This window comes from Procambarus clarkii, chromosome 89 (genome assembly GCF_040958095.1).
Source record: "Procambarus clarkii isolate CNS0578487 chromosome 89, FALCON_Pclarkii_2.0, whole genome shotgun sequence".
Lineage (NCBI taxonomy): Eukaryota > Metazoa > Arthropoda > Malacostraca > Decapoda > Cambaridae > Procambarus > Procambarus clarkii.
Window position 1 is genome coordinate 10186282 of NC_091238.1, and position 27327 is coordinate 10213608.

Below are 27327 nucleotides of genomic sequence, written 5' to 3' on the forward strand. Positions count from 1 at the left end.
ACAGATACGCAGAAAAATGTAATATTTTTAACAACCAAAAGAAAGCGACTTCAAGAGGTAGCGCCTGGGACTGCATGGTATTGGAACAGGCAGAAAATGCATGCACACAGCAGAACCGTAATTAATGGAATTCAATGTGAATAAATGCCATGTAGAATAGGCCATAAATAAATATTCTACAATAAATATAGAATAGAAAATAGGCCACACTCAACTTCAAATTATGAGGAAAAACATTAAAGAAATCTGACAAAGAAAGGAAAGGTACAAGGAAAGACCAGAAGTATTAAATATGTCAAAGCTAAAAGATGAAAGAAATAGTGATGTGATCACTGCATACAAAATAGTAACAGGAATTTACAATTTTGACAAGGAGGAATTGTTGAAACCTGCAACTTAAAGAACAATAGGTCGAAGATTCAAGCTAAGGGAACAAAGGTACTGAAAAAATATTTTAAAGTTCTCGTGCAAACTGAAGGAGTAGTGATGTCCTTCTGAGAAAGGTAGGAAAAAGGTCCAACATGAAAGATCACAGATGACTGACTATACAGGAGGATGAGAGAGATTTCTGGAACACTTAAGTGGCCACTAAGATCCTCACACAGGCAAACAAATCTTTACAGAGAAATGACAGAGATAGAGCAAAAATGTAAGAAAACACAAAACAAAGGAATATAAAAAACAGAAGGCCAACCAAGGAATAAAATTCCTTACATATGCAAAGAACAAATAAAAAATACTATCTGCAAGTATGGCCCCACTTACAAGAAGTATGTACACAGAAGATGGTAAAGAAATGAGGAAAATCCTGAAAGATCAATATGAATGTTCAGCAAAGCAGTGGAAACAAGGTAAGTGGAAGACTGATGATTTCTTCATGAACTCAGCTTGCATACACACACAAGGCAGATGTGAGATACTGTATTTCAGTAAACCCCACGGCTTGGTCTGTGAAGGTGTTTGTCTTCATAGCCTGAAGGGCCCACGTACCCATCACAGTCAGGCAGGGCCATCTCAACAGTATTTGTAGGCCCTGTGCAAGGCACAGGGCCTACAAATACCCCAAGTTCAGGATTACCCCACCCACCCCAAGTTCAGGATTACCATCAGATTGATATGCACAAATTATTTATATTATAAATGTAATTTGAAAAGGAATTTGAATCTCAGGCCTTTACAGCAGAGTTAGTTTAGTTCATTATGCACCCCCATACCCATCCTGTGGGCAGTAGTGGAATAGGTTACAGTGGCACATAATGTGCTCGGACTGAACCCCAAAATTAATTTAGCTAAGCAAGTTTGTCTTGATAAGCTAGTTACAAAATTTAATGTTGCCAAGAGATTAAAAAGTTGAAGGCCTCTGATGTTTACACTATATTCTCTTGTTGTGCTTTTGGCACCTGGACTTCTCAATGTACAGTATTTATTTTGCACTTCCTACCCTATCTCTTACTTCAGTATGTTGTAATTTTATTGTGGAGGTTTGGAAGCAGACCTTTCAGCATCTTTCATGTGTATATTCTGAAATCTCCAGCCTTCATTCCATTGAGTACATTGCGAGTGTCTTGAGTTGGTCTCTGTAATTTAATTTCACTACTTAACACTTTCCCATCCCAATCACAATGGTTCCCATCATCCCATCCCAATGAAATCCCATCACAATGGTTGTACTCTTCAAATCACTTGTGTTGTCCCATCTTGAGTACTGCTCAGTACTCACTTTCCCCTTCAGAACAGGAGAGATTGCTGAAATAAAGGGAATACAGAGAACATATACAGTACACATAGACGAGATAAAGCACCTAAATTATTGAGATCGTCTCAAAGCCCTCCAAATGTACTCACTAAAAAGGAGACGAGAGTGAGAGATACCAGGCCGGGCATGGGGAGTAGAAGAACTCCCAGAACCCCACCAACCAGGTATCAACCAGGTTTCCCGTCGTTCCCAGCACGCGCACTACAGCCTACCTCAAGGTGCGCAGAGCGTTTCCAGTGAGAGCACGGCCAGGCTCAAATATGTATACTGTACTCTTTTTCAGTTTTCTCACCTCAGTTTTTGTCTTGCAGCATTAATTTTGGTATCTTTTTGTTCGCAATAGAATTCCCTACAGGGATAGACCGTATACATATAAAGTCCAAAAGCCGGCATGCCACCCACACCAAACTCATAAATCGGACGAGGGTTACCCGTGAGCGCACAACCCCACCAAATTGTCTACTCTTTTTGGGATTCTCAACTCAATTCGTGTGCTACGTCGTTCATATTTGGTATCAATTTGTTTGCAATAGAATTTCCTACAGGGATACATGCATATAAAGTAAAAAATCCCAGCTAAATCTTTTTTAGTTTGATAACATCAATTTTTGTGTTATGTCATTCATTTTGGTATATAGAATGCTATATATATTTTGGCAGTAGAATGCTCTACAGGGAAAAAAATGCTGTACTTACCATCCAATGATGATTGTAGACCATGAGTTGAGCATTCACCACTCACTCCTCCTGCTCCAGGAAACTGTTTTCAGAAGTTGCTCACCCAATGTTTTATAGGTGGAGTGGATGGTGGGTAAGCATTACTGCCTATCCACTCGGTATGTCCTTTTGCGATGGTACAAGCCGGAGCATGGTGTAGCACACAGTACTACACCATGCTCCGTGTGTGTGTGATGCAGCACACAGTGCTACATCACACGACTTAGATTTGGTGTCCTTCCTTTTACCATTTTTGTAGCAAACACGACACTTCAGCCCATTCTGGATGCAAAATTGGGAATGGTTCAAGTTATTGTTCAAACGTTCTTGTTTATCAACAATACAAGTGTTTCTCTTAGCAGTAGCACCAGAAGAAATAATCTGACTCTTGTCTTCTGAGTCAGATAATAATTTGTCATGTCGAGGTGAAGATGGGAATAGTGGCCGCCTCGCACCTGATGGTCCGGGTGTTGCAACATTGTCACCAGTACATCTGCTCTCATGTCCAGCACCAGCATGTATGCTGGTGCTGGCAAAATGTCATTTTGTGAATGAGAAGACATTGGCGCAAAGTTTAAAACACGTCCTAAAATGATCGGATAAAAAATGTAATTTTAACAAATGTATTAAATTTAGACGTCAGATACGTCCCTGCCACAGAGTTAATTGTAGACGTCATATACGTCCCTCCCGAACGAAAGTGTTAAATGCTTCGTTGATTGTGTGTGTGTGTGTGTGTGTGTGTGTGTGTGTGTGTGTGTGTGTGTGTGTGTGTGTAGTAAAAGGTCTCATACATTTTGCAGATCTGCAGTTTTTCCCATCTTAAATGGAGATGCAAGGGCTATGCACTAGTGCTCTGAAGAGTACCATCAATAGTGTGGCATCCCTTGTTTTGAAGGTTTTCATTATCCATCCCTATCATTTTCCTAGCTATGAGGTGCTGCATAGGTACACACAGTGCTTTATTCTGTATATTTTTTTTGCACTGCATACTAGTCCAGCAAACGTGTAGGCTCGTTATACTGGAAGTTATCGTGTTATTTTTCATATAACCAGTTACAGTATTATTTCAACCAGACATAATCCTTCCATTGCATCCTGATATCTAAGGACTTAAGTTCTATTCGAGGGGAACTTCACTATACGGTACTGTAATGCGAATAAATTACAGTTTTATGCCTGCTGCTATGAATGTATTAGCTTTTGCTGCTAATACAAGTTTATTACACTTTTCTATTATTCTTTTGTCACGAGAAGTTTTCTATAAATAATGTTCACTCATTGTTTTCAGCATGTGCTAGGCGGAAGTCACGACAGCACAGACGGGTCAACACCATCGTCGGCGTGTGGGTCATCGCCTGCCCCGTCCCCTGCCACCAACCATTCCAATGACCACGATGCACCCACCACACCTCATGATAAGAAGAGAAGTAGTAAAAATGAAGAGTCCAGATCACTAAGTTCGGTAAGTTTGACTTGTGTTTAAGTAATTGTTTTCCATATTAGATATAAGTTTCCTGAAGGAAGCATCCTGCTGGACATAACCATCTTGACTGTATATGCTGTCTTGGATTTTCTTTTTCTCTAAGATTTTGTGTGTTGATGTCCTTCGCTGATATTGTCTTCAAGCTGCCTTTTCTGTTGATCTTGGCTGTTGGTAATCATGTTAAGGAATTGCATTTTCTCCTTTGTTTGGGATAATGCCTTTGTTTGGCTTTAGCAGACATCATCCTTGGCTAAGAGTGAGTGTCTCCATGCTGGTGTGGGTCTGGTTTACTTGCCTGTCCAACATCTCTTGTGTCCTGTAGCATCTCATTCCCAAACATCAGACATCTTGACCTGTGTGCTTAGGCAAAGCTCTTTTAAGTTGTTTTGCAGACAGATATAGAGGTAAGCCAGCCATTGATGTTTTCCCCCACATACTTGCACACCCAAATTTCACCATGTACAAGGTTTTCTTCTCGGCAGTGCCATTTATTCATGTGGTTCTTGAGCAATGTGTTTCACCTTAACCCCTGTTTCTCTTGGAGATGAGTGCATAGATGGTGTCTGGATTGTATTGGCACATCCCAATTCATCTGGAGTTCAGGGACTAGTTAGGTTTAGTGGTGGGCGTCAAGCTTTCCTCCTTCGTTGTCTTCTGTTTGGTCTGAATCTGGCACCTCGCGTGTTCACACGTCTTACCCAAGTCGTGGTGACCTGTCTACGTCTGTTAGGGGGTTCGGTTTCTGGCCTACATCAACGACTTGCTGGTGTGAGCTTGCAGTCAGTCTGCATGTCTGCTCGCCAGGAGTGGTTCTTTTCCTTCTCGCCATGTTCGGGTTCCTGGTGAACTGGTGGAAGTCTCATCTGGTTCCATCTCAGGTTCGGACTTGACTGGGTCTTGTGTGGACTCTCGGACCGCTTCCTTGTCTCTCCCTCCTGAGGCACCTGCTCCAGGAAACTGTTTCCTGAAGTTGCTCAACCAATGTTTTATAGGTGGAGTGGATTTTGGTTAAGCATTACTGCTTATCCACTCAGTATGTCCTTTTGCAATGGTACAAGCCGGAGATGGTGCAGCACACGACTTGCACTTACATTTGGTGTCCTTCCTTTTACCATTTTTGTAGCAAATACGACACTTCAGCCCATTCTGGATGCAAAATAGGGAATGGTTCAAATTACTGTTCAGATGTTCTTGATTGTCAACAATACAAGTGTTTCTCTTAGCAGTAGCACCAGAAGGAATAATCTGACTCTTGTCTTCTGAGTCAGATAATGATTTGTCATGTGATTTGCTGCGTCGGCAGTCTTGCCTTCAGCTGTTTCTGGGGGCTCCCGAGTCACTCGAAGGTTGCTCGAGCAGCTGTGCGGGTGTCTGAACTTCGTCGTGCTCGTTTACCCGCTGGGTGGGGTTTGGCTTCGGCAGCTGTTCTGGTTCCTTCGGGGCCATCCCTTCCGCCGCCCTGGCGATTGCTCGGTTCGGCCTCCAGGGGCCTTGCGTTGGTGCGTCGCCAGACTTCCTCTTCAGGTTGTTCGGGGTTCAGATTGAGCAATGGCCAAGTTCATACTCATGGATCGTGGCGCCTACCCGAGCCCTCGCTCAATGTGTTCATAGACACTTTGTGTCTGGTTGATAACTGGTTGATGGGGTTCTGGGAGTTCTACTCCCCAAGCCCGGCCCGAGGCCAAGCTTGGCTTGTGAGAGTTTGGTCCATTAGGCTGTTGCTTGGTGCGGCCCGCAGGCCCACATACCCACCACAGCCCGGTTGGTCCAGCACTCCTTGGAGGAAACAATCTAGTTTCCTCTTGAAGATGTCCACGGTTGTCTTGGCTGGGACTCTGTGTCCAGTGCTCACCAGACCGGCCAGGGGCGGTGGGCTCACAGTACGGTGCAGGCATTCGCAGCTGTTTGGCTGTCGCTTCAGAGGGTTCGGATCGCTTGGGGTTCGACCATCCGGCTCCATTCGGACTGTACTCCGGTGGTTCATTGCCTGAACTGCAGGGGGGTTCTCTTCGATCCTTGGCTTTTTGGGGATGGGCACTTCAAGTGATCCGTCTGTTGGATTCTCAGGGTTTGACTTTCCGTGCAGTTCATATCCAGGGGTTGTCCAACGTCCAGGGGCCAGATTCACGAAAGCACATACACAAGCACTTACAAACCTGTACATCTTTTCTCAGTCTTTGGCGGCTTTGTTTCCAATTATTAAACAGTTAATGAGCTCCGAAGCACCAGGAGGCTGTTTATAACAATAACAATAGTTGAATGGGAAGTTTTCATGCTTGTAAACTGTTTAATAAATGTAACCAAAGTCGTCAAAGATTGAGGAAAGATGTACACTTTCGTAAGTGGTTGCGTAAGTGCTTTCGTGAATATGGCTCCTGGTGGATGGCCTGTCTCAGTTCATTCCTCTTCCCACGGAATGGATGGTCGACGCCAACTCCTTCAGTTGGCTCTGCCGGATTTACGGACTCCCGGCGGTGGACCTCTTCGCGTTGGCGTGGTCCGGCATCTTCCTGTGTATGTGGCACCCTTTCCCGACTGCAAGGCCATCGCAGTGGACACTTTTTGGAAAGACTGGTCAAGGTGGTGTTACCTGTACCTCATTCCCCCGGTCCAGCTGTTGCTTCGGGTCTTGGCTCAGTTGGAGGCTTACCAGGGGAGAGTAGTCCTGTTGGCCCCTTAGTGGTCGGTTCAACCTTGGTTTTCAGCGCTGTTTGGTCGATGTTCGACTCGAGGGGTTTCCCACGGCTCTGCCTCTTTCAGCAGATTGGGCTGGTAGTATGTGGCTGGTTCGATCTACTCCTCCGCTCTTCACGTCTGGTCTTTTTTATGTGGGTATATCAACCTCGGTGTGGTGATAAGGTGACTTCGTTGATGGTGTCCCACCTGCAAGCTTTGTCTCTGCGACAGTATGATGTTTCCTGGCATTTTCTCCATTTTCTTTCTCTACGTAGGTTGTCGTCTATTTTGGATTGGGTTGTTTTGTCCTTTCTTTGCTTTTTCAGGACCTCCATTTGATGCCTAATACTGTCGCCTCGTATCGTGCAGTGCTGCTGGAGCCGCTTCAACTTGCTTTTGGGGTGGATGTCATTTTGGCCCCGTTCCGTAAGCTTTCTTGTGCCTTGTTTCACCTCCGGCCTGTTCATGTGCTGCCTAAACCGTCCTGATCTTTTGACCAGGTGCTCTCTTTTCTCTCTTCTCCTTGGTTTGTGGTAGCTCCTTCGGTTCAGGATTGTTTTTCCAAGGCTCTTTTCCTGTTGGCATTGGCTTCTGGGGTTCGGTTCGGAGAGCTTCATGCTCTCCTCTGGTAATTATCTAAGTGATTACCTAAGTATTTACCTAAGTGTAGTTACAGGATGAGAGCTATGCTTGTGGCTAAGCTACGCTATGCTACGTGCAAAGGTTTCTGTTCTTTCGGTTCTGATAGTATCTTGAGGTTATCTTGATTTCGGGGCTTAGCATCCACACAGCCCGGTCCTTGACCAGACCTCCATTTTGTTACACCCCCCCCAGGAAGCAGCCCGTAGCAGCTGTCTAACTCCCAGGTACCTATTTACTGCTCTACGGGCTCACCATAGCCCGTGTTACTTGGAACTTTTTGTTCCAGGTAACAAATCTTTAACAACAACAATAGGTAACGGGCATCAGGGTGAAGGAAACTGCCCATTGGTTTCCGCCTCCACTGGGAATCAAACCCGCAACCTCTGGACTACTAATCCAAAGTGCTGTCCACTAAGTTGTCTGGCCTTGCACGGGCTGCACGGACAATCGAAGCGACAGCGTTAATAATGATTGTTTGTTTTGGTTTGGGAGTTCTGCCTCCCTGTTTGGCGCTTAGGTAGGAATTACTACTGTGTGGGGGTTTGTTTCACCAACCTTTCTGGGTGCTAACCCCGGTCGATGGCAGACTTGGAATGCTTCCAAACACACCTGGGTTTCCATAGGCCATTGCTTCGCTAGCCTCTCTGAGGGGGACTTGTTCTGGCTCGTGGTCCCCGGTAGATAAACACTCCAATCGACTGATGCCACGGTCTGATACAGTGCATACATATCAGCTCGGTAAGCGCCGGGAAGCCTCCGGTGCTCACCCAGAAATTGGAGTTTCATTACATTCTGGGGTTTTTTCGTTTTAGAATTTTCATATTTGACTTGGTGATCAAGACTAGTTTATAAAACACTTAGATCTTATTTCATAATGGAGGAAGAATTTCCATCTGTTAATTGTTCATATATGAAGATCATTAGTTTGTCCTTTTTTTTTCCTGATATTAGTCAATGAATTGTTTTCTATTGTATCTGCAATTAGGTTGTTGAATATAGGAATACAGTAGACCTTAATCTGTATACAGGACAGTACTTGGTGAGACACATTGGAAAGTTTTCCATGGATCAGCCGTGTTGCTGCTGCTTTGTCACTTTAGTGGCTTCGTATCACTTGTTGTCTCAGTGATGTGGAGTGATATCACCCAGGATGAATGAAGTGCCATTTTATTATCCGAAGCTTTTAGGTTTGCTAAATAAACAAAACATGGGGAGTATTGAGGGTAAGAAAAGAGTTAATGGATTACCTTTTCTTGTCTATTAGCAGTGAATGTATGGATTATAATATATTCACTGTTACATAAAAGATTGTTCTCTGAAGGATCTTTTAACTCTTATTTTTTTCAGTTTAGCTGTTGTAGAATATTGTCAATATTTTCTACAATGTATGGTATTGAACCGTCTGAAGTGTAATTTTGTCAAACATTTTAAGATTGCAGTTCTTCATTTCAATATTCTTTTAATATTGTCTTTAAAGCTACTGTTGATGTTGATCAATATGAGCATTAACACAGATAATCATTGCCAGACGAGTCAGCCAGTAAAGCCATTGGTAGTAAGACCAACGACCAACAGCATCATAAACAGCGGTTCCCTGAGTAGTAGTAATAGCAGTAATACCAATAACAGCAGCTCTGTGTCCTCCACCTCCATCGTTGTGGTCAATTCTAACTCGTCATCCAAAGCCACACCACCTCCATCCACCCCCACAAAGCCTGTATCAGGTTAGTTCATTTTTGTGCCACGTTGCGATTAATTGAGATTAATATGTAACTGTATTTGTTCTTTAAGGTCATATAAGAATGTAAGACTAACAAAACACTTCTATCACACTTGCTATGTTGTTGCAATAGCTTTTGATTTTTAAATATTTTTGTGTTAATAAATTTCTTTAGCCAAACCATATTGAAATGTTTTGTGAACAATTCATATCGGTTAGGGCTCGGTAAAGGTATAAATTAGTGTACGAAACGGGCGTATATTTTTTATATCGCCATCATAGGTACGAATGAGAAAAATATAAAGGTGAAGTGATGGAATATTATAATTTATATGACAGGTAGATAAAATGGAAGCAGTAACTGCAGCCCTTGTTCATGTGTGTAAGGGATGTCTTTACAATGTGGCCTACAAGTGTTGGTGGCCAGTAAAATAATTTTATAAGTAACCCTTGGCCATGAGAGCATTGTTGGTGAAGGCTTGCAGAGAAGTGTGTGCAGAATGTGTGGTGTAACTTTCCAAGCTGGTGCTAATGTAATGTCATGGTTGCCTGTGGTTCTAGTCCATATTGGTTTGCTAGCTAATTTGCCTTAGGTCATGTGTATTTGTACAATGTAATATAATTTACCATTATAATTTTATTCTACAAAAGTATAAATGTAAGTTCAACTGTGGAGCATGAAGTATGCCATGCATTTAGGGTAATATAAATATTATTGGAAATTAGAAGTTTGAATCTCAGTACAACATAAAGATTGCATGGAGACATTAGTTACGGTTGAGAATTATAAGATAAATGTTGTTGGCTGTGCATTCATTTTGAGTGATGTAATTACTGTAGTGTCAGTGTTAGACATATTGCAGCAAAAGTGTTGTTCTATAAATATTAATACAAGCATATGGATACATTGAATAGTTTTGCATATTTGTATTTAAATGTCATTGATTGGAGTGTGAATGATTGGCAGGTACACAGTGAAGGAAGTCAAGAGATTAGACTTCATAAATAACCTGAGAACTCTGTTAATTATACTATAATTGAGTGTGGGTGCGAGTGTGTGCTGGGTGCAGTAGCATATTATGCTAAGAACAGCTTTGCACTCAAGCAATAATGTATACAAAATAAAATAAAAGTATATTTTGATATCCAGAACTCTAAAATGTAAAAAATATTATAACTAAAGTTTGCAACCTGTGTAAATAGTATTTTTAATACCTATGTGGACCATTGTACATATATTGATGTACTGGACAATTAGTAGACTTTAGAACTATTCACTTTATAGAATCTGGGAAAAATAAAGTGAAAAACCAATCTAAAATATTCCTAGGCCTAGTCTAGCATACGTTTGTACTATATTTGGACTCATAGCATGTGTTAATCCTAGGATGGTTAGTTAGGTTTAATTAGCAATATACATACAAAATATTTTCTGGTTTATCCAAATTCGATAGTACCAAATTCTATTTTCTAATTCTCCATTACGTCAGTACTGTATACAGTATATGTATAATTGTCCACATGGGTACTATAAGTAATGTCTAAATAGGAGGATGGGCTAAAAGTTTGGGTAAATAAAGCTGGACTAATAACTTTTGAATAATTTTTGTCCTTTTACAATACTGTATGGTATCCATTTTTTGTGGTAGGTTCAACTTCTCAAACTACTCCAAACAATAGCAGCACAAGTTCAGGAACTTCCAACCATCTAATAACCTCAGCGTCACTACACAACAGTACGGGTAAGTTATTTAAAAATACAATAAAAGAATGCAGTTTTGGAACTTGAGAGAGAAATTCAAAGCAGACGGATAAACATTTAGAGACTTTGAAGTGAATAGAAGAATAGAAGGAAATTGGCACTTTTTCATCAGACATAATTACTTGCTTGAAATGAATTCTACACCTCAAGATCTCAGTTGTACATGTCCGCAGTGTTGAGTGCTGCCTTGCACACTACTTATTATACTGCTCTCTCTTAATAGTTCTCTTAAGAAAAACAGTAATGTCCAATGCAGTTTATATTTTTCATGGCTGCTCCATTAATAGTGATTATTATTTTGTGTTCAGTCAATAGATTGAGCATTATCTTGTGCCCTCAACCAATAGAATAAGTATTATCATGCACTCTTGGTAAATAGTGAGCATTATCCTACTCTCTCCAGTGGTAGTATGGCACTATACAATTTCTGCCAATGAGCTTGAGTGAGATTTATGTTCACCAACATGTCAGTTTTGTTTCTTGCGGCTCCTGGCTGTCACTCATAGAATGAGGATGACCTTGACCTGCCTCTCTCAACTCTCCCATATTATATGAACAACAAAATAGGATGTTGCACTCTCCTTCCCCTGCCCCTACTCTCCACTTTTCCTGTCTCTAACCAAGGTACCACATGGAAGAGAAATCCTCTTGGAGAAAAAGACTTGATGCTTTCGCATTCCCGGCATGCACGCCCCAGCCTACCCCAAGGTGGGGTGAGCATTTCGCGCGAGCGAGCGACCACACTAAAATGTGTTTACTTTTTTCAGTTTTCTTACCTCAATTTTCGTTGTTTGTCGTTCATTTTGATATCACATTGTTCGTAATAGACTTCCTTACAGGGTTATGTGCGTGTAAGGTCAAAAAGCCCGGCATTCCACCTGCAGCAAACCCAAGAATTGATCGAGTGTTACCCATGAGCGGTCAACAGCACTAAAATGTGTATGCTCTCTTCAGTTTTCTCACGTCAGTTTTTGTGTTACATGGCTCATTCTGGTATCAAATTGTTCGCAATAGAAATCTTGAAAGGGATATATGCATATAAGGGCAAAAAGCCCGACATGCCACCCGCAGCAAACGGAAAATCGGCCGAGCGTTTCCCGTGAGTGAGCACTCATCTGCACACCAACACCTGCACTAAAATGTATATACTGTACTGTTTTCAGTTTTCTCATGTCAATTTTTATGTTCCATCATTCATTTTGGTATCAAATTGTTCACAATAGAATTCTCTAAAGTGATGTAAAGGTAAGGTAAAAAGCCCGGCATGCTACCTGCAGCAAACCCGAAAATCAGACAAGCATTACCGGTGAGTAAGCACCTATCCACACACAGACAATACGTGCATTAAAATATGTATACTGTACTTTTTTTTCAGTTTTCTTGTCTTAATTTTCATTGTATGTCGTTCATTTTGGTATCAAATTGTTTGCAATTGAATTCCCTACAGGGGTATATGCATATGAAATCAAAAAGAAATACACATACAGGGCAAGTAGCACTCAGGTTGTAATTCTGTTAACCATGTTGTGGCGCAGTCAACTAAAGCGTGTCTGGGATCATCCCGGGCGTAGGTTCGAACCCTCATCTTTTAAGGGAAATGTTCATTAGAAAGAACCTTTTCAGTGTCAGGATTGTCAAGAAATGTAATGTGCTATGAAGGGAAGTGGTAGAGGCCAACTATCTCATAGGCTCTAGAACCTATATAACAGTCTATTAAGGATTGAGAGGTGAGGCCCAAGAGCCAAAAAACAACCCCCCCCCCCCCAATAGAACTAGATGATTTTTATTTTTAAGAAGAAACTAGAAAATGGCAAAGCCCTAGACTCATATAATCCAGGTCTGTCGCCACATAAAATATTATGATCAGGGAGAAAATATTGAAGGTATATGATGTGAGGTCAAACCTGCATACTTAAACTCAGGTACACGCACAAGAATAGAGAGGCCTCAACTATTAGGACTGGTTGAGAGAACTCTCCCTAACAACCTTAGAGGAGAGATGCAGCAAAGGAGATATGATAACTGCATGAAAGATCTTCAGGAGAAATACACAAAGTGGACAGAGGAAGCCTGTTTAAATTAAAGAGGGGACATAGTGGAAGCTGGACATGCAAATGAGCTAGAGATGTAAGGAAGTACTCATTTCCTGTATGGGTGGTTGGCAAGAGGGGTGCAGTGAAGGAAGAGATTGCTGAAGCCAATTTCATCCTTAACCTTTAAGAAAAATGATGAAAACATTAGTTGAGAAAAGTAATTAGTGTGTCAGATACTGTATAAATGACTAGGGGGCAGGGCATAAAGAGCTAGATCTCACTTCCCGATTGTCACTGATAGATAAGTACTACCAACTAGACCATGATGGTAGAGCATGTGCCTGAGAAGTTCAGGTATGAAGGTTCAGTCCCACCATGCAGCTTCAATATTTTCTCGTACATGTTTTACGTAATTTAAATCTCGTTGTGAATGATCATTGCAGTCAAGGTTATCCTTGAACTCCACCTGAACTGGATTCGATTGAATTTCATAAATTTTTCTGTGCTTTAGGCCCTGTTCTATGGAATTAAAATGTTGGAGAGCTTTTGGGTTGTATAATTTTTTTCTCCCAAATGGTCAGTTTAGTTCAGTTCAATCCTGATTCCCAACTTGGCTCTAATGTTTCCATCATTCAGTCCCACTTAGGCTCTGCTTGTCTCAGAAGATTGACAAGAGGACCTACATAGATATTTCTTGACACATGCCAATCTTCATGTTTTGAGTTTCTTGCTCACTTTACTTTCATCTGTACTCACCTAGTTGTGCTTGTGGGGGCTAAGCTCTGGCTCTTTGGTCCTGTCTCTCAACTGTCAGTCAACTAGTATACAGATTCCTGCATCTACTGGGCTCTATCATATCTACATTTGAAACTGTGTATGGAATCTGCCTCCATCTGTACGAGAGGCAGATGGAGGACTGTGTGTTGTATCTTCAGATATTCTCAAGATAGCACTATGAGATATGAGGTGGCGTGGCATGTTTTCTGCAAGTTTCTTGCCATGTGGAATGGCTTTTCACATTTTGGTTGTTATTTAACCATTACCTAATTTTTAAAATTAATACTGTCACTCTTTATTGTTGATATGGTGGTGCCTGTTTTACCCACTAGTTTCTTGCCTTGCAGTGAGTCTTATCATATTCATTTCCTATGGTGTCTTTTCAGACATAGTTCTTAACCTCTACCTCATACTTAACAGTCGCCTCTTATTAGTCAGCTTTGGTAGAGCTGACCAATAAAGAGTCCCAGTCATTAGAGGATCACATAATAAAGGCTATTTTTCTGTTGAATTAGGTATCAGGGCATCATACTAGTAAGCTTCGTGCCCTTGGCAGAAAAATAAATATCTCCTGTGTTTGGTGGTGGCAAATGCTGTGTTCACCTTGAGACACCTCCCTTCTTAATGAAGAACGAGTCTTTTTAGTGAATGCTACATCTGATTGAGGCTTGGTTTTATCACATCTTTTGTATTATTGCTGCCTAAAGACATTTTTTGCGAGCTATAAGGTGTTCTGCTAAACATGAACATCCACGAATCGTTCAGAATTATTATAACACGAATCGGTGCACAGACACAATAAGAGCAAACATTTTGACAGATTTCGTCTCGTTGTAAAGTTTACTAAATTTGTGCATTAATGCATTATGTGAATTCAGAATTAGTAAAGAGGTAAGCACTTATAACAAATTTCATAATGGTTAGATACACTTCACATGTGCAAGTTGTGAATGTGTTAACACAAATTAGTATGAATAAGTATCAGTATTCCTCAGATCTGCTGCATTTTTTCTTCTTAAGTCCTCTTTCCTCCTCTCCCAACAGTGCCCATTTTTTGTTTTCAGTTTTACAACAAATTTTTGTTTACATTTATACATAATTGCACAGCCCAAGAATTTCAGAGTTTAGGTGCTGAATTTGATTTTGGAGAGTTGGGGAGGCATTAAATCAGTATTCTGATATAGCTGTTTTGTGGAGCAAAAGATTGAATAAAACATACACTTGAAGATCTTTGGAACCTAATACTATTTTTTTTAATACACCTTAAAGTTTGGTCTGTGAGGTTTTGATTTACACATTTCCCAGGGATATACCCCATGACCATTAATGTCCATCTTCAGTGCACTTGCCTGCAAATAATCACTTACATAAAATGCAAACCTCCAATGAGTTTAGATTAAAAAAAAAATTCTCACATTGTACAAAACAGTTTTCCAACCAAGTAATAGATTACAGTATAGCATAATGTCATCTCGTATACAAAAAAACTCGCTTTACCACAGCTAATACCAAGAGGAATTACCCCTCCAACAATTTAGGTCTGAGTCGTGGGTAACTGGTCCAGCATGGATGTGCAGTAGTCCCCCACCCCCTCATGAACAGCGCCTTGACGTGGCGGGGGGGCTTGAGCACTCCTATGATCTGTAGGGCAGTTGAGTATGGCTTGTGAAGTCCCTCTTCTGGCCAAAAGTGATGGAGTCAGACTAAGCTGTTCATCGTTGCTTCATTCCACGTGTTTTTCCCCTTTATCTGAAAGTTGAGTCTACCCATGAGCAACATACTCAGGAGGGGGCAACATACTTCTTCAGTATGGGATATGATATAATGGGAGGCTTTGTGAGGTCCAACTAAATTAATAAGTTGACCAATTTGGACTAGGGTGTAGTGGGCATTTGAGTCTATATCCTTATCAGTCTCAGGGATCCCATACAAACTGTTCAATAATTGTCTCCTTTTGTTTCCTTGCTACTTTTGTGGTTGTCTTCCCTTGTTGAACACTGGTGTGTGGGTGATGCAGGAGAATAAAGCTGAATTTGGACTTTGATACAAGATGTAATTTCTGGCGTTTGAGGCTTGTGCAGTGGGCAGCCTGGTCATTAAGCTTTATATCCATGGAACTTCCTTAAAGAGAAGCTCTCCAATCCTTGTGAATTGCACAATCTAATTTCCACTTGATTTGAATCCTTATATTTTAGATTCCAGCTATAAGTGGAATTTTGCTAGAATTGAAAAGGCACCACCCCTGTCAGTCAGATTTGTCTTTATTTGTGAGAAGGAAGTGAAGGTATCCAGCCTTAGTACCTTCATGATTGAAAAGGGATTAAGAGACTTTTCCACCAAGATCAAAATGTTTTTCAACTTCATTTTCAAATCAAGAGTTGGAAGTTAGTCTACATGTTTGGCCTCATGTCTCATAATGGCCTGAAAGGATGTACAACTGTGTACTAAGAAATGTGTTGTGATGCATTCAAACTTATTCTGCATATTTTAGCAGAGTATAAACCATATTTATAAACCACAACTTTACTTAAAGTTTTCATTGTTGTTTTTGTTCTTATTTTAAAACTGGATAAGATGGGAAAAGATCCTCTAAATTACCATACTATCTATATAGGCACAATAAGAGAACACTACAAATATCAGAGGTCCACGGTTGTTTAACATCCTCCCAGCAAGCATAAGAAATATTGCCGGAACAACCGTGGACACTTTCAAGAGGAAACTAGATTTATTCCTCCAAGGAGTGCAGGACCAACCGGGCTGTGGTGGGTATGTGGGCCTGCGGGCCACGCCAAACAACAGCCTGTTGGACCAAGCACCCTCAAGTCAAGCCTGGCCTCGGGCCTGGCGTGGGTAGTAGAAGAACTCCCAGAACCTCATCAAGCAGGTATACTTAACCTTACATCATGCATATGCAAGCTGTCAGAAAACATATTAAATCTTAGACTTGTTTGGTTCCTACAATGTAATTTTTTTCAGAAACCATGAATGTGGTTTTAGAAAGAATTCTTATGGTGTTGATCACGTTGTGTAAAGAACAGAATATTCAGGGTCTAAGGGAGGAGAATGAAGTGCTTCACCAAAGTGTTCTTAGCATCACACTTTTTACTATAACCAGAAGCGTTGGCCAGCTAATTTTTTGTTGACAGTTTTGTCATTTGGTGTACTAGAGCAGCAGCAGCAAGTACTGAGAAATGTCTACTTTGCAATTGTACTTGGTTAGTTATTTGGTTTAATCAAGGATGTAATGAAGCAAAATGAATAAGTACAAAGGCATAATTGAGACACAACAGGTATAATTGGTAAATCAGGTATCTGCCTGAAATGCTATGCGTGTTAGTGGCTTTTATGAATGTAAAAATACCAGTCTTATGTAATCTCACCAACCCATTGTACCTTCTTGCAAATAAAATTATTATTATTATATAATAATTTAACAATGAGCAAAAGGAGGTTCCAAGAGCCAGGAATGAGTACCTCGATGCTATGATTCAGTTTGTAAATAACAGCAGATAAAACAAAGACCTGGCCAAGCTGCTTCATAGCAACATCATGAAAAACATTTAATTAAAGTAACAAGTGATGAAACTGTTGACCGGGTAAAGAGGAAAAATTCTTACAGAGAATGACATGGAAATCTGTGTTAACTTGTTTGGGCACCAACTCTTTGCCTTCAGGTGTGAACCCATTTTTTGGACTCTGAACCCTTTTGGCCCACTCTTTGCAGTGGTCTTGTGGCTCTAGTTTTTTTTTGCCTTGCAGCATATTTCATGTGTAGCATTGTGGCCATTTTTCCTTGTGCTATGCCTTGCGGCATTTGTCAAATGCAGCATTTGACCATTTTCCAGGATGCCACCCACAATAGTCGACTAACACCCAGGTTCCTAATCACCGTTAGGTGAACATAGGCAACGGGTGTAAGGAGACTTGCCAGTATGTTTTGCCCTACCTGTTCCTGTGTGAGGAACCAAACAAGGTATTCCAGTTCTTCACAATAGAGCAATGGAACGTTCTTGAAGTTAGGGTGTATAAGATGTTGCTACAAATAGGAAACCTACCAGAAAGTTCAAAGACTGCTAATGTAGTCCTAATACAGTATATAAATATGGAGATGGCCACGAGTCATTAAACTATAGACCAGTATTCATAGTTTACATACCATACAAGGTAATGGGGAAGAGTGTGAGAAAGAGGCTAATAACATATCTGGAGAGAAAGGCCTTAATAATGCATCAACAGCATGAGTACAGGGATGATGATCTTGCCTTACACATTAGATAGATTTCCATTACCGAATGACAAAAATCAGACAGAGAAGGGTGGGCTGACTGTATCTTTTTGGATTTTGTATATTTTGCCCTTCAAGAATTGGGCAGAAAATAAGACCTGGGTATTAATATCACACTAAACCTATCTTCCAAAGTACACATCAAATGGATGTTACTGCAGCTAATGCTAGGTTGGACCATTGCAAGAACTACCTTTCTGAATCTGAGTTAGGAATCATTTAGAAAATTATGCACCTTATGTCAGACCAATTGTGGAATATGTAGTGCCAGCATGTAGTCTTTATTTAGTCAAACACAAAATAGAATTGGAGAAAGTCTAGAGGTATTGTATCTGACTAGTTCAAAATCTTAGTGATGTGGGTTATGAGGAAACACTAAAGAATTTTAAGCCTCAGGTCACTGAAAGACGCAAGTATTGGGAGACTTGATTTTTATTAGAAAAATTCTAAGAATAATTGATCGGACAGAGTGACAAATGATTTATCATGGTGATACACAAACAAGAAACACATGTGGAAACTAAATACACAACTTCAAATTTAAATAGGACAGAGCACAGTGGGCTTGGAGATCAGTTTATTGAGGGTTGGCATGCGGGATCGAAAAGTGAGTGCTAAACCCAAACAAGTACAACTAGATTAGTGTCTAGGAGTTATAATGGTAGGGGGACTCCCCTGCCAAAGAATAACATCTCTCTTCCTCTGTCTCGCCACCTTCCACATATGCCATCAGCTCTTCTAAGTGCAGGTAAATTGCGTACTGTATTAGCATTGATTTAATTTAATTATTGCATTAATATCTTTATTTTTGTGGTGTGGAACAGATTAATCCAATTTACATTATTCCTTATGGGAATTTTTTTTTTAGTTTAGTGTATTCAAACTTGGCATTCGTCCCACCAACAGAAACCAATTAAGTTTGAATGCCGAGGTTTCACCGCAATGGTTTCAGGATCTCATTTGTGGCAAATAACCTTCTGGTTGGCGGATGTTATATTGGTGCTTGAGGTTTGTTTACAGATGGCATCCAAGCCAGACTTACCATTGGATGGTTCTGTTGATCTAGAATGGATATTGGCAGAAGACAGCTGTGCTTCAGGAGTCAGTGATGTAAATAAGATAAGAAACTTGTGTGAATTTAATGGAGTTATGAGTACAACTCCATGTTATTAAACTTGGCTGAAAAAGTGTCAAAATCAGCTGAAAATGTTAATGATGAGAATCATGCACAGGTGAGGCTTGAAACCAGACTTGCCAGACAGGACACGATACTGTGTTAAAGGAACTCTCCCTGGAAAATGACCAGTTAAATTTTAGATGGCAGCTCTTCAGCTGCATCTATATAAACTAATGAATGGTGAATTAAGTGAAGATAATCACCAGAATAAAGATGAGAGAGGCCATGCAAGAAATAAAAGTGTAAAAGTCTACAAAAAAATGTGGCAATAACCTTTTCTGAAGTCTTAAAGAGAAAGGAATATATAATCCAAATAGTGGGGAAAGTGGACTGTACAGTACTGAACATTAGATACAAGATACTGTCAAGGTAAGTCAATAAGGTCTATTATATTTTCCAGTTATTTAATTAGGTTATCTGTACTAATGCTATTTTTTTGTGCTTTGAGAGAATGTTAAAACTTGCTGTGTCGATGGTGATTGATATAACACTGAGGGTTTATCTAGTTGTGAATAACTTAATTGGTCAAGTTATTCACTAATTTTCCGACACCACCTCGTTCCTTCAAAATTGTATATAATACATGAGAATTTTTCAATTGCAGAATTTTTGCATATTGATACTTGCCTGTACTGACCCCCTTTATTTCCCCCCTCTCTCCCCCTCTATTTCCCCCCTCTGTCTCTCTCTCCTCCTCTACTCCCCTCCCCCCCTCTGTCCCCGCCCCATTTTCTGGAAGAGCCTCCTGGGCCAGGATTCCACAAACATTTAAGCATCCATTCACTTACGAGCTGTTCGTCTCAATCTTTGGCATCTTTGTTTTTGTCCATTAAACAATTTATGAGCTCCGAAGCACTAGGAGGCTTCTTTATAACAACACTTGTTTAGGAAGTTTTAGTTCTCATAAACTGTTTAATAAATATAAACAAAAGCCACTAAGATTTAAGAAAGGATGTTCAGGTCTGTAAGTGGTTGCATAATCCCGGCCATGGGATCTCTCCGAGATGGCTTCTTACTACAGAGTCGCATCAGTGTTAGGAGTCCTGTTTGGCCTACTGGGGACCAGAGCCATTCATGTTTCTGGTCCTACTGGGGACACCAGAGCCAGAGCCTGGTTTCCCCTCTCAGAGGCACAGAGAAGGGGAGTCGCCAACTTTTCCCTACTTCACCAACTTCCTTATTTATCTCACCCTCCTTGCCCTTCTCAACCTTCCCCTCTCCTTGACCCACCTTCCCTACCATTCACCACCTTCCTTACTTTTCGCCACTTTCCTTTCATCTCTGTCCATTTTCACTAAATACAATCACTTCATAAGAGAAATATTTAATATGCTAGCTAAATTCTAGTGAGGATGGAGTTTTTCATTTAGCGAGATTGGAAATTAATGTAATTTGCCATTTTATGCAAAGGAGGGGGGAAAACATGGAGTTTGACCCCAATCTGTCTGACTTTCCCCAAGTAAAGACCAGTCACCCTGCAAAGTTTGGTGGAGCTAGCCCCATGCATCTAGCTCCCAACTTCAGACACACACACATACAGTACTGTATGTATTTTAATTATAGGTTAGCTACATTAATTGTGCAATTTAGTTATAGATTAGCTATTTGTTAATGAATGGTAGCTATAAATGGAATGAGTCATTTGTTAATTGGATTTTGTGTTATGGGCATATTTGTATAAAGACAAGTAGTGTGGCTCTGCTTTTGCAGATTTACACATGCCGGGCTATGGACTAACACGGTTGTGAATTTTGACCGTGGCAGAAGAGGTGCAGCAAGTATTTTCTGAGCAGAGCAGTGTCGCATCAGATATATGATGGCAAAACACTTATAAGTTCAAGATAATATTTTAAAGTTTACTTAACATCATGTTCAGTCTTTTTCACTAGTAAAATTGTAATAATGGTGGTGAACATCAAAAATATAAATATATTAATTTTTGGTGAGAAAACAGTACTCCCTTAATTCTGCAAAATATATCTCCTTCAGTAGTGAATGTGGTCTAAGATGAATTGATCTGTTTAAGTGGTATTACATTGTAAAGCAGTGTAGTTATAACTAGGTGTTAAAATAGGTCAAGTTGAGTACTCGCCTATTTGTGCTTGCGGGGGTTGAGCTCTGGCTCTTTGGTCCCGCCTCAGATAGAGGTATGAGTATAGAAGTTTTATTGCTCCATGGTAAAATATTTCTATATAGTTACATTATTTTGTTTTCAGGGCATTTATTTAGTAAGAATAATTTCATTATTCTGTGTGCAGTATTGTGTGTGTACAGTACAGACTGAAGGGGCAATGAGAAATAAGGGAAGGAAAGAAATGCCTTGTATTAGGAATTCCTCCATTGATCACTCTAATGTGATCCATCCATATCCAGTTTTAGTTGTTAGTAAATTGCCTTATAAGCTGGAATATTCTAATTTTAATATATCCTTTTCTTTTTATTTCAGGGAGACATTCACCAGAACCAAGTGGATTGATGAACAGCAGTATTGTGAATAGTAATAGTGGGAGTGGGAGCAGCAGTAGCAGCAGCAGTAGTAGCAGTTGCAGTAACAGCAGCAGTAGTAGTGGCAACTCTATATCAAACAGCACAGGTAGTGGGAGTAGTAGCAGCAGCAGCAGCAGCAGTAATGGTCTGAGCAGTGGAGTTAGCAGCAGTGTCAGTGTAACTTCACCACAAGGAAGTGTGGCTGGCAGTGCGACTACTACTCCGGCTCTACCATCTGGGGCGCCGACTCCATCAGTACCATCAGCCCACTCAGGGCACACACCAACTATGGTATGTAATCATTCATCTTTGTGAATTGTTTATTTTTTCTTAGCTCCATCATTATTTTCCCAACTTCTTACACTTTTTTAATGTTGTGTGTGTGTTATAGGGTAATTATTATCGCTTCGGTATTACCTGTCCATTGTTTTGTTATGGCCCTCTTACCTGTGCATCACTCATTTTATGTTGCAGCTTTTTTGATACAAGTCAATATTTTTTGGACATTTCTGACTGACATTTCTGTTGCTTTCGTCTCTCTACCTGTTCGGTTCAAAGGTCTTTCAGCTTCAGTAGCGATTCCAAATTATATTTTTACTTCCTCTCCCCTTGATTTTCTTAACTCCAGTACCCTATACTCTATTTTGCACATTCAGTGGCATTATGTTATTCTTAAATCAGATGGTAGAGTGGTCAATTCTGCACTTTGGGAATCACTGATCTATAGGTTTGCTATATTTGTTGTTGCTGGTCACCCATCAAGTGGCTTCTACCCTCCATGCACACACTTTATGGTACTGAATTTTCAATCTTCATCTGTAGCTGGAATTTACGGCCTAGTAAAGTGAAATGCTGCAAAATCTTGACCTTCCTCCAGTTCATCTCAAACAAGATCTGATCTGTTTGGTCAGTTCCAATTCTTGTCTTCTCCCTGCCTCTGCCCTTGATTATGGCATCTAAACAGCCTTATTAGAGGTCGTCTCTGTTTGAGGTGTTGTTGCTAGATCCACACATTTTAAGTGAGGATTCACTGGCAGATGTGATAATAGAGGGCCTGATCTCTCATTCAGAGTTTGTCCCAAAGTGTTTATGAGACTATATATGGAGACCACTACATCTGGGAGGGTAAAAGAAAATACAGAATAGAACCAGTGAAGAGTAGGGGTGCCATAGGCACAATCAGAGAACATTGTATAAACATGAGAGGTCCACATTTGTTCAACATCTTCCCAGCGAGTATAAGAAATATTGCCAGAACAACCGTGGACATCTTCAAGAGAAAACTAGATAGTTTTCTTCAAGAAGTGCCGGACCAATCAGGCTGTGGTGGATATGTGGGTCTGAAGGCCACTCCAAGCAACAGCCTGTTGGACCAAGCTCTCACAAGTCAAGCTGAGCTTGGGGAGTAGAAGAACTCCCAGAACCCCATCAAGCAGGCATTTCCAGTCTGAGTGCCTCTATCCCTCCTTCCTTTTTTACCTTCATTTACATTATAGATTTGAGTTTCATCCCAGGCCCTTCTCCTCTTGAGGTGGGTTTCAATAGATTGAACAATGGGTTCTATTTGACCCTTTTTCTAACCTCCATCTTAGTTTGAGCAGTCTCTCAGGCCCAGCACAGCCAGCCAGCCCTCCCTCACTCCTCCAACATTGTATTCACTAACATTGCTCCTCCCATCATACAGTTATTCACACCAATGTTTTATGTTTATTTATGTATATTTACAACATATGTACACACTATACACTGTCACACACTATATACATTTACCATCAACACATTCAGAATATCGCGAGTGTGAGTAGCCACACCCACACAGCCCTCCCTCACTCCAACATCTTACTCGCAACATTGCTCCTCCCACCATACTGTTATTGTTTTTATTACACTATTTACACGTGTTATATGTACCTATCTACATGGTTTATTTACCAGACCTATGCAAGTAAGCTGGTATTGTGTCCAAACAGTACAGTGGCCACCATACACTGCATGAGAAATCACACAGCAGACAGCAGACGACGCCACGATTACGTCACCTCCCTCACCAAAATAGCTCCACTCAACATACTCCTGTTGCTGTTATTACACTTACACACACACTGTATATACCCATGTACATGTGTGTTCCCCATAGCGAACCACGAAGCTACTATGGTGAGCAAAACAAAGAGTGGTTACCACACAGTGAGGCTACCTCAATTCTCTCCCTTCCTCCCTCCCTTACCAATATTCCTCCTTCCACAATACTACGCACAACATTAATTATAACCACAATCCTGGTCACTAATTCCTGTAAATGAATAATTGACCACAAGTTTATTTTGAAAAGGAACCTAAGAAGTCGTTTGAAGTTTCCCCGGGAATGTGGGCCATGATTTTTTTTTTAAGATGGCGTCTGTTTACAAGAGCCCTGAGGAAGCTGATGTGAACCCCATGTAGCCGCGGGAGTTTTGAATGGAACGTGAAAAATACAAATACCTGGAGGCGCGTAGCGCACCCCAGACATGGGCCTGCAGGCATGTTGTGCAGTTAAAGGGTTAATATTTAAAAAAAAACAAATTGCCAAATAACAATACATTTAGTTTAATAAAAATAAAAGCTGGACATTATGTACGTAGAAAGAGGCCTCCCCAGTGTTTAAAAATTAATGTGCTTTTGGACAGCTTCTCTTTTGATATCCTTAATGGGTCATTATTTGGTACTGAAACCTGTGATATGTGGTCCACAACGCTCAAACCTGTTTAGTGATGTTTTATGTTTTTGCTCTATGCTGGAAGTAGTATTTTACTTTAGGTTCCTCATCCAGGTTTTTGGCAGGTACATCTGCTTCATGTGCCGTGTCTAAATTTTTTGCTCTCCCTTTTCATGATTTATTAACAAATATCTATGCTGTACATTCTGCATGTCATCATGCAGTTTTAGATCATCTCCTGTTTTCTGCGCTTATGTTTTCAGATGATCACTGGCTGAACTTTGCTGAAAGATTCAAGTTGATCCACCGATCTTCACATTTGGGGTTTTAGAGCTCATTGTACCTTCACATTCATGGGAACTGGGTGGCAGTGCTTTTAACATGGCAATTGCACCCATCTACCCAGCACCAGTATGAGATGCTTGGTGGCCTTTCCACCTATTCCTTATCACATTGCTGATTGTCTTTCATTTCTGTTGCAGCTTGCTGTTCAGCCTTCACAGTACCCCTTTTACTTTTGGGGTTGATGTTTCTTTCCCGCTTTCCTTGGGTTGTCCCAGTTTTTCTTTACCTTCCAGCAACCCCCTGGTTTATCTGGAGCCCACTTGGTCTTTGAGTGGTTCTTTTCTTGTCGCCTTTGGTGAGCTCCTTTTTCAATGCTTTTGTCTTGTTGGCCATGGCTTCTGATAAGTTGCATTAGCCAAATTCATGTTGTTCACTACAAGTAAGGGTTTTGTTCTTTTCATCCTGGGAACCCCTCTTTCCGTTGCCAGTTTTTTTTTTCCAATAATGAGTCCTGTTTTTCTAGTAGACTAGAAAAGTCCACCAGTCCACTACTAGAGTCCTCTAGTGGTGGACGTCTAGTTTATCTGGCTGGGGTGCATCATTCTACCTTGTCATGTGACTAAAGTGCAGCATTACGCACATATTATTCACTCATTTCTGGCTGTGGCACAATTTGTTCAGCCTGTCTCTTTGACAACTGGTTTGAAGACTGGGCTTTCAACTACCAGACATCCTGCCAAGTTATACTGAGGTCAGGCTCGCTCTATACTTGGTGGAGGTCCACCTGTAAATTTCAGAAAAACAACTTCAAAACACAGGACTGGAATTTTCACAAGACACCTACTCTTGAGTGAAAAATCTAGAGGTTAGCAACATCATCATCCACTGTCAGGCACCCTGCCAAGACAGGTGGCTGGCTGTGAACTTAGTGAAGGTTCACCACTACCTTTCCTGCAATGTTTAGATAAAAACAGCATTTCAAAAGCACAGAATTGGGAAATGCACACTGACCTTACCTTTGAGTGTAAGAGTTAAATGAATGAAAGTATCGGCTAACAGAACCCAAACTTGGCCTGACCATTGATATAGTGTATAGATTGAGGCTGTGGCCATGCCAAACACCATCCTCTAAGCAGGTCCTGGCTATGGCAGTATGGAGTAAATTGACCTCCACACTATTCAGGACTTAAAATCTATAGTGAGCTTTCTTCTGAGTGGAAAACCGAGCACTAAAAAGAAAAAATTCTGGCTACAAAGCTGTATCAACAAAACACCTGATGCTAAGTGCAGCTGGCCATGAGGGGTGAAGTTCCATACCCAGTGAAGTAAAGAATAAATGAAAAAGTTGAGTTATATAGAAGAAAAAACAAACAGTTCTGTATATATCTTGTTCCCAAAATATTACAATATTGAAATAACATAACCTACTTTAATTGTGTACAAATATAGAAGATATAGGTATGAGTGGCAGCAGGATTTACTGCATCCAGTTTTGAAGGTCGGAAAACTTGGTCAAACATTATATGATTTGGAAATGTTTTTCTAGGCACCACTGACTCGAGCTGCTTCATGGTTTACACACCTGTTTTACGCAAGTAAAACGCTGTTGCCTGGTGCAAATAGAAGTTAATGTGATTTACAGTTGTTTAAAACTGAAGGGAAAATGTTGCAAGCTGCTGTGACGTCCACCCCTCCTCTCTTGTATAAAATTTATTGAATGTGTAATATTAATTATTGTTAGGTAAAAATGGTGTGTGTGATTTCTCACAAAAGTTGTTCAGAAGAGTCTGCCCCAAAATGTGAAGATAGCTAAGGTAATGGAGGACCTACTATGGTGTTTTATCATCTTGGTGAATATTAGTCTATGAACCTACCCAGCCAACTGTTAGAGGCACAAATCTTCTGTGGTAAGAATGACAGGTAATTTCTGATACTCTAGGCCTTTTCTTTGATGAACTGCCCTGAGAGAGAACTTGATGCTTTCTTTGGTCTTTGATCATGTTTTTCCTCCCTGTCTTCAGGGTGAAACAATCTTCTGTATCCTACATCCTAAATTTCCTGATAAGTTGTATTTTTCCATTTCCCTATCACCCTTTTTTAAGGGAATTTTCTCCAAGTTTCTTTAACGCTCCTGTTCCTTGGTGCCTGCCTGACCATAAACATTCCGGGCATCTCAAGGTCCCTTTACAGGATGCCTAAAATGTTCATAATCTCTATGTTTATTTCAGTTTTTGAGTTATGACTATACTGTATATTTGTGTCAAAAATGTTCACAAGTGAATGTGCATAGATGTATAGTAGTAGTACTGTATGGCAATAGATGTATAGATAAATTCACAACAAAAGATGTACTGTATTAATAATAGATTATGCATAATTATACTGAATGTGCAAAAATTTATGAACATTTCAACATTTCTCATTTGTTTTTCAAACAAAATTTACAATAAAAATATAGAAATGTATGCACATGATTCGTCCATATTGATATAAAAAGAAAAAAATAACATTCATATTTTTCCAGTAGGAAATTTGCAAACCATGGTTAAAATATTCACAAGTAGAGCAGTTATTTTCTTGAATGATGGGTACTTTGAGTAGTCCTCTGATAAGCTCAACCTATACTGTACTTAAAAAAATGATAGGTGTGTGGAATTCCAAGATGGACGAAGCATTTTAGCATCATCGGAACGTTTACCGTTGAAGTACAGGTGACTCATTTTAGCGCCATCGGAAAGCAAAAATATTGACCTTGTAAGAAGTGCATAACCATCTTCAGGCAACTCTGGTTTACATGTTCTTTTAACCTGTTTATTTTTTCCTTGA

At 40.4% G+C, this 27327-nt stretch overlaps 1 protein-coding gene across 17 annotated transcripts in view; it reads left to right on the forward strand.

The window, feature by feature from the left end:
• The window catches only part of Not3 (CCR4-associated factor Not3), a 107749-nt gene that overhangs the window by 62356 nt on the left and 18066 nt on the right, over window positions 1-27327 (forward strand). For all 17 annotated transcript variants that reach the window (XM_045767122.2, XM_045767126.2, XM_045767123.2 and 14 more), the window contains 4 exons: window positions 3765-3938; window positions 8806-9001; window positions 10647-10739; window positions 21481-21812. In XM_045767122.2, the coding sequence (XP_045623078.1) occupies window positions 3765-3938; window positions 8806-9001; window positions 10647-10739; window positions 21481-21812 (795 nt within the window). The remainder of the gene's footprint in view (window positions 1-3764; window positions 3939-8805; window positions 9002-10646; window positions 10740-21480; window positions 21813-27327) is intronic.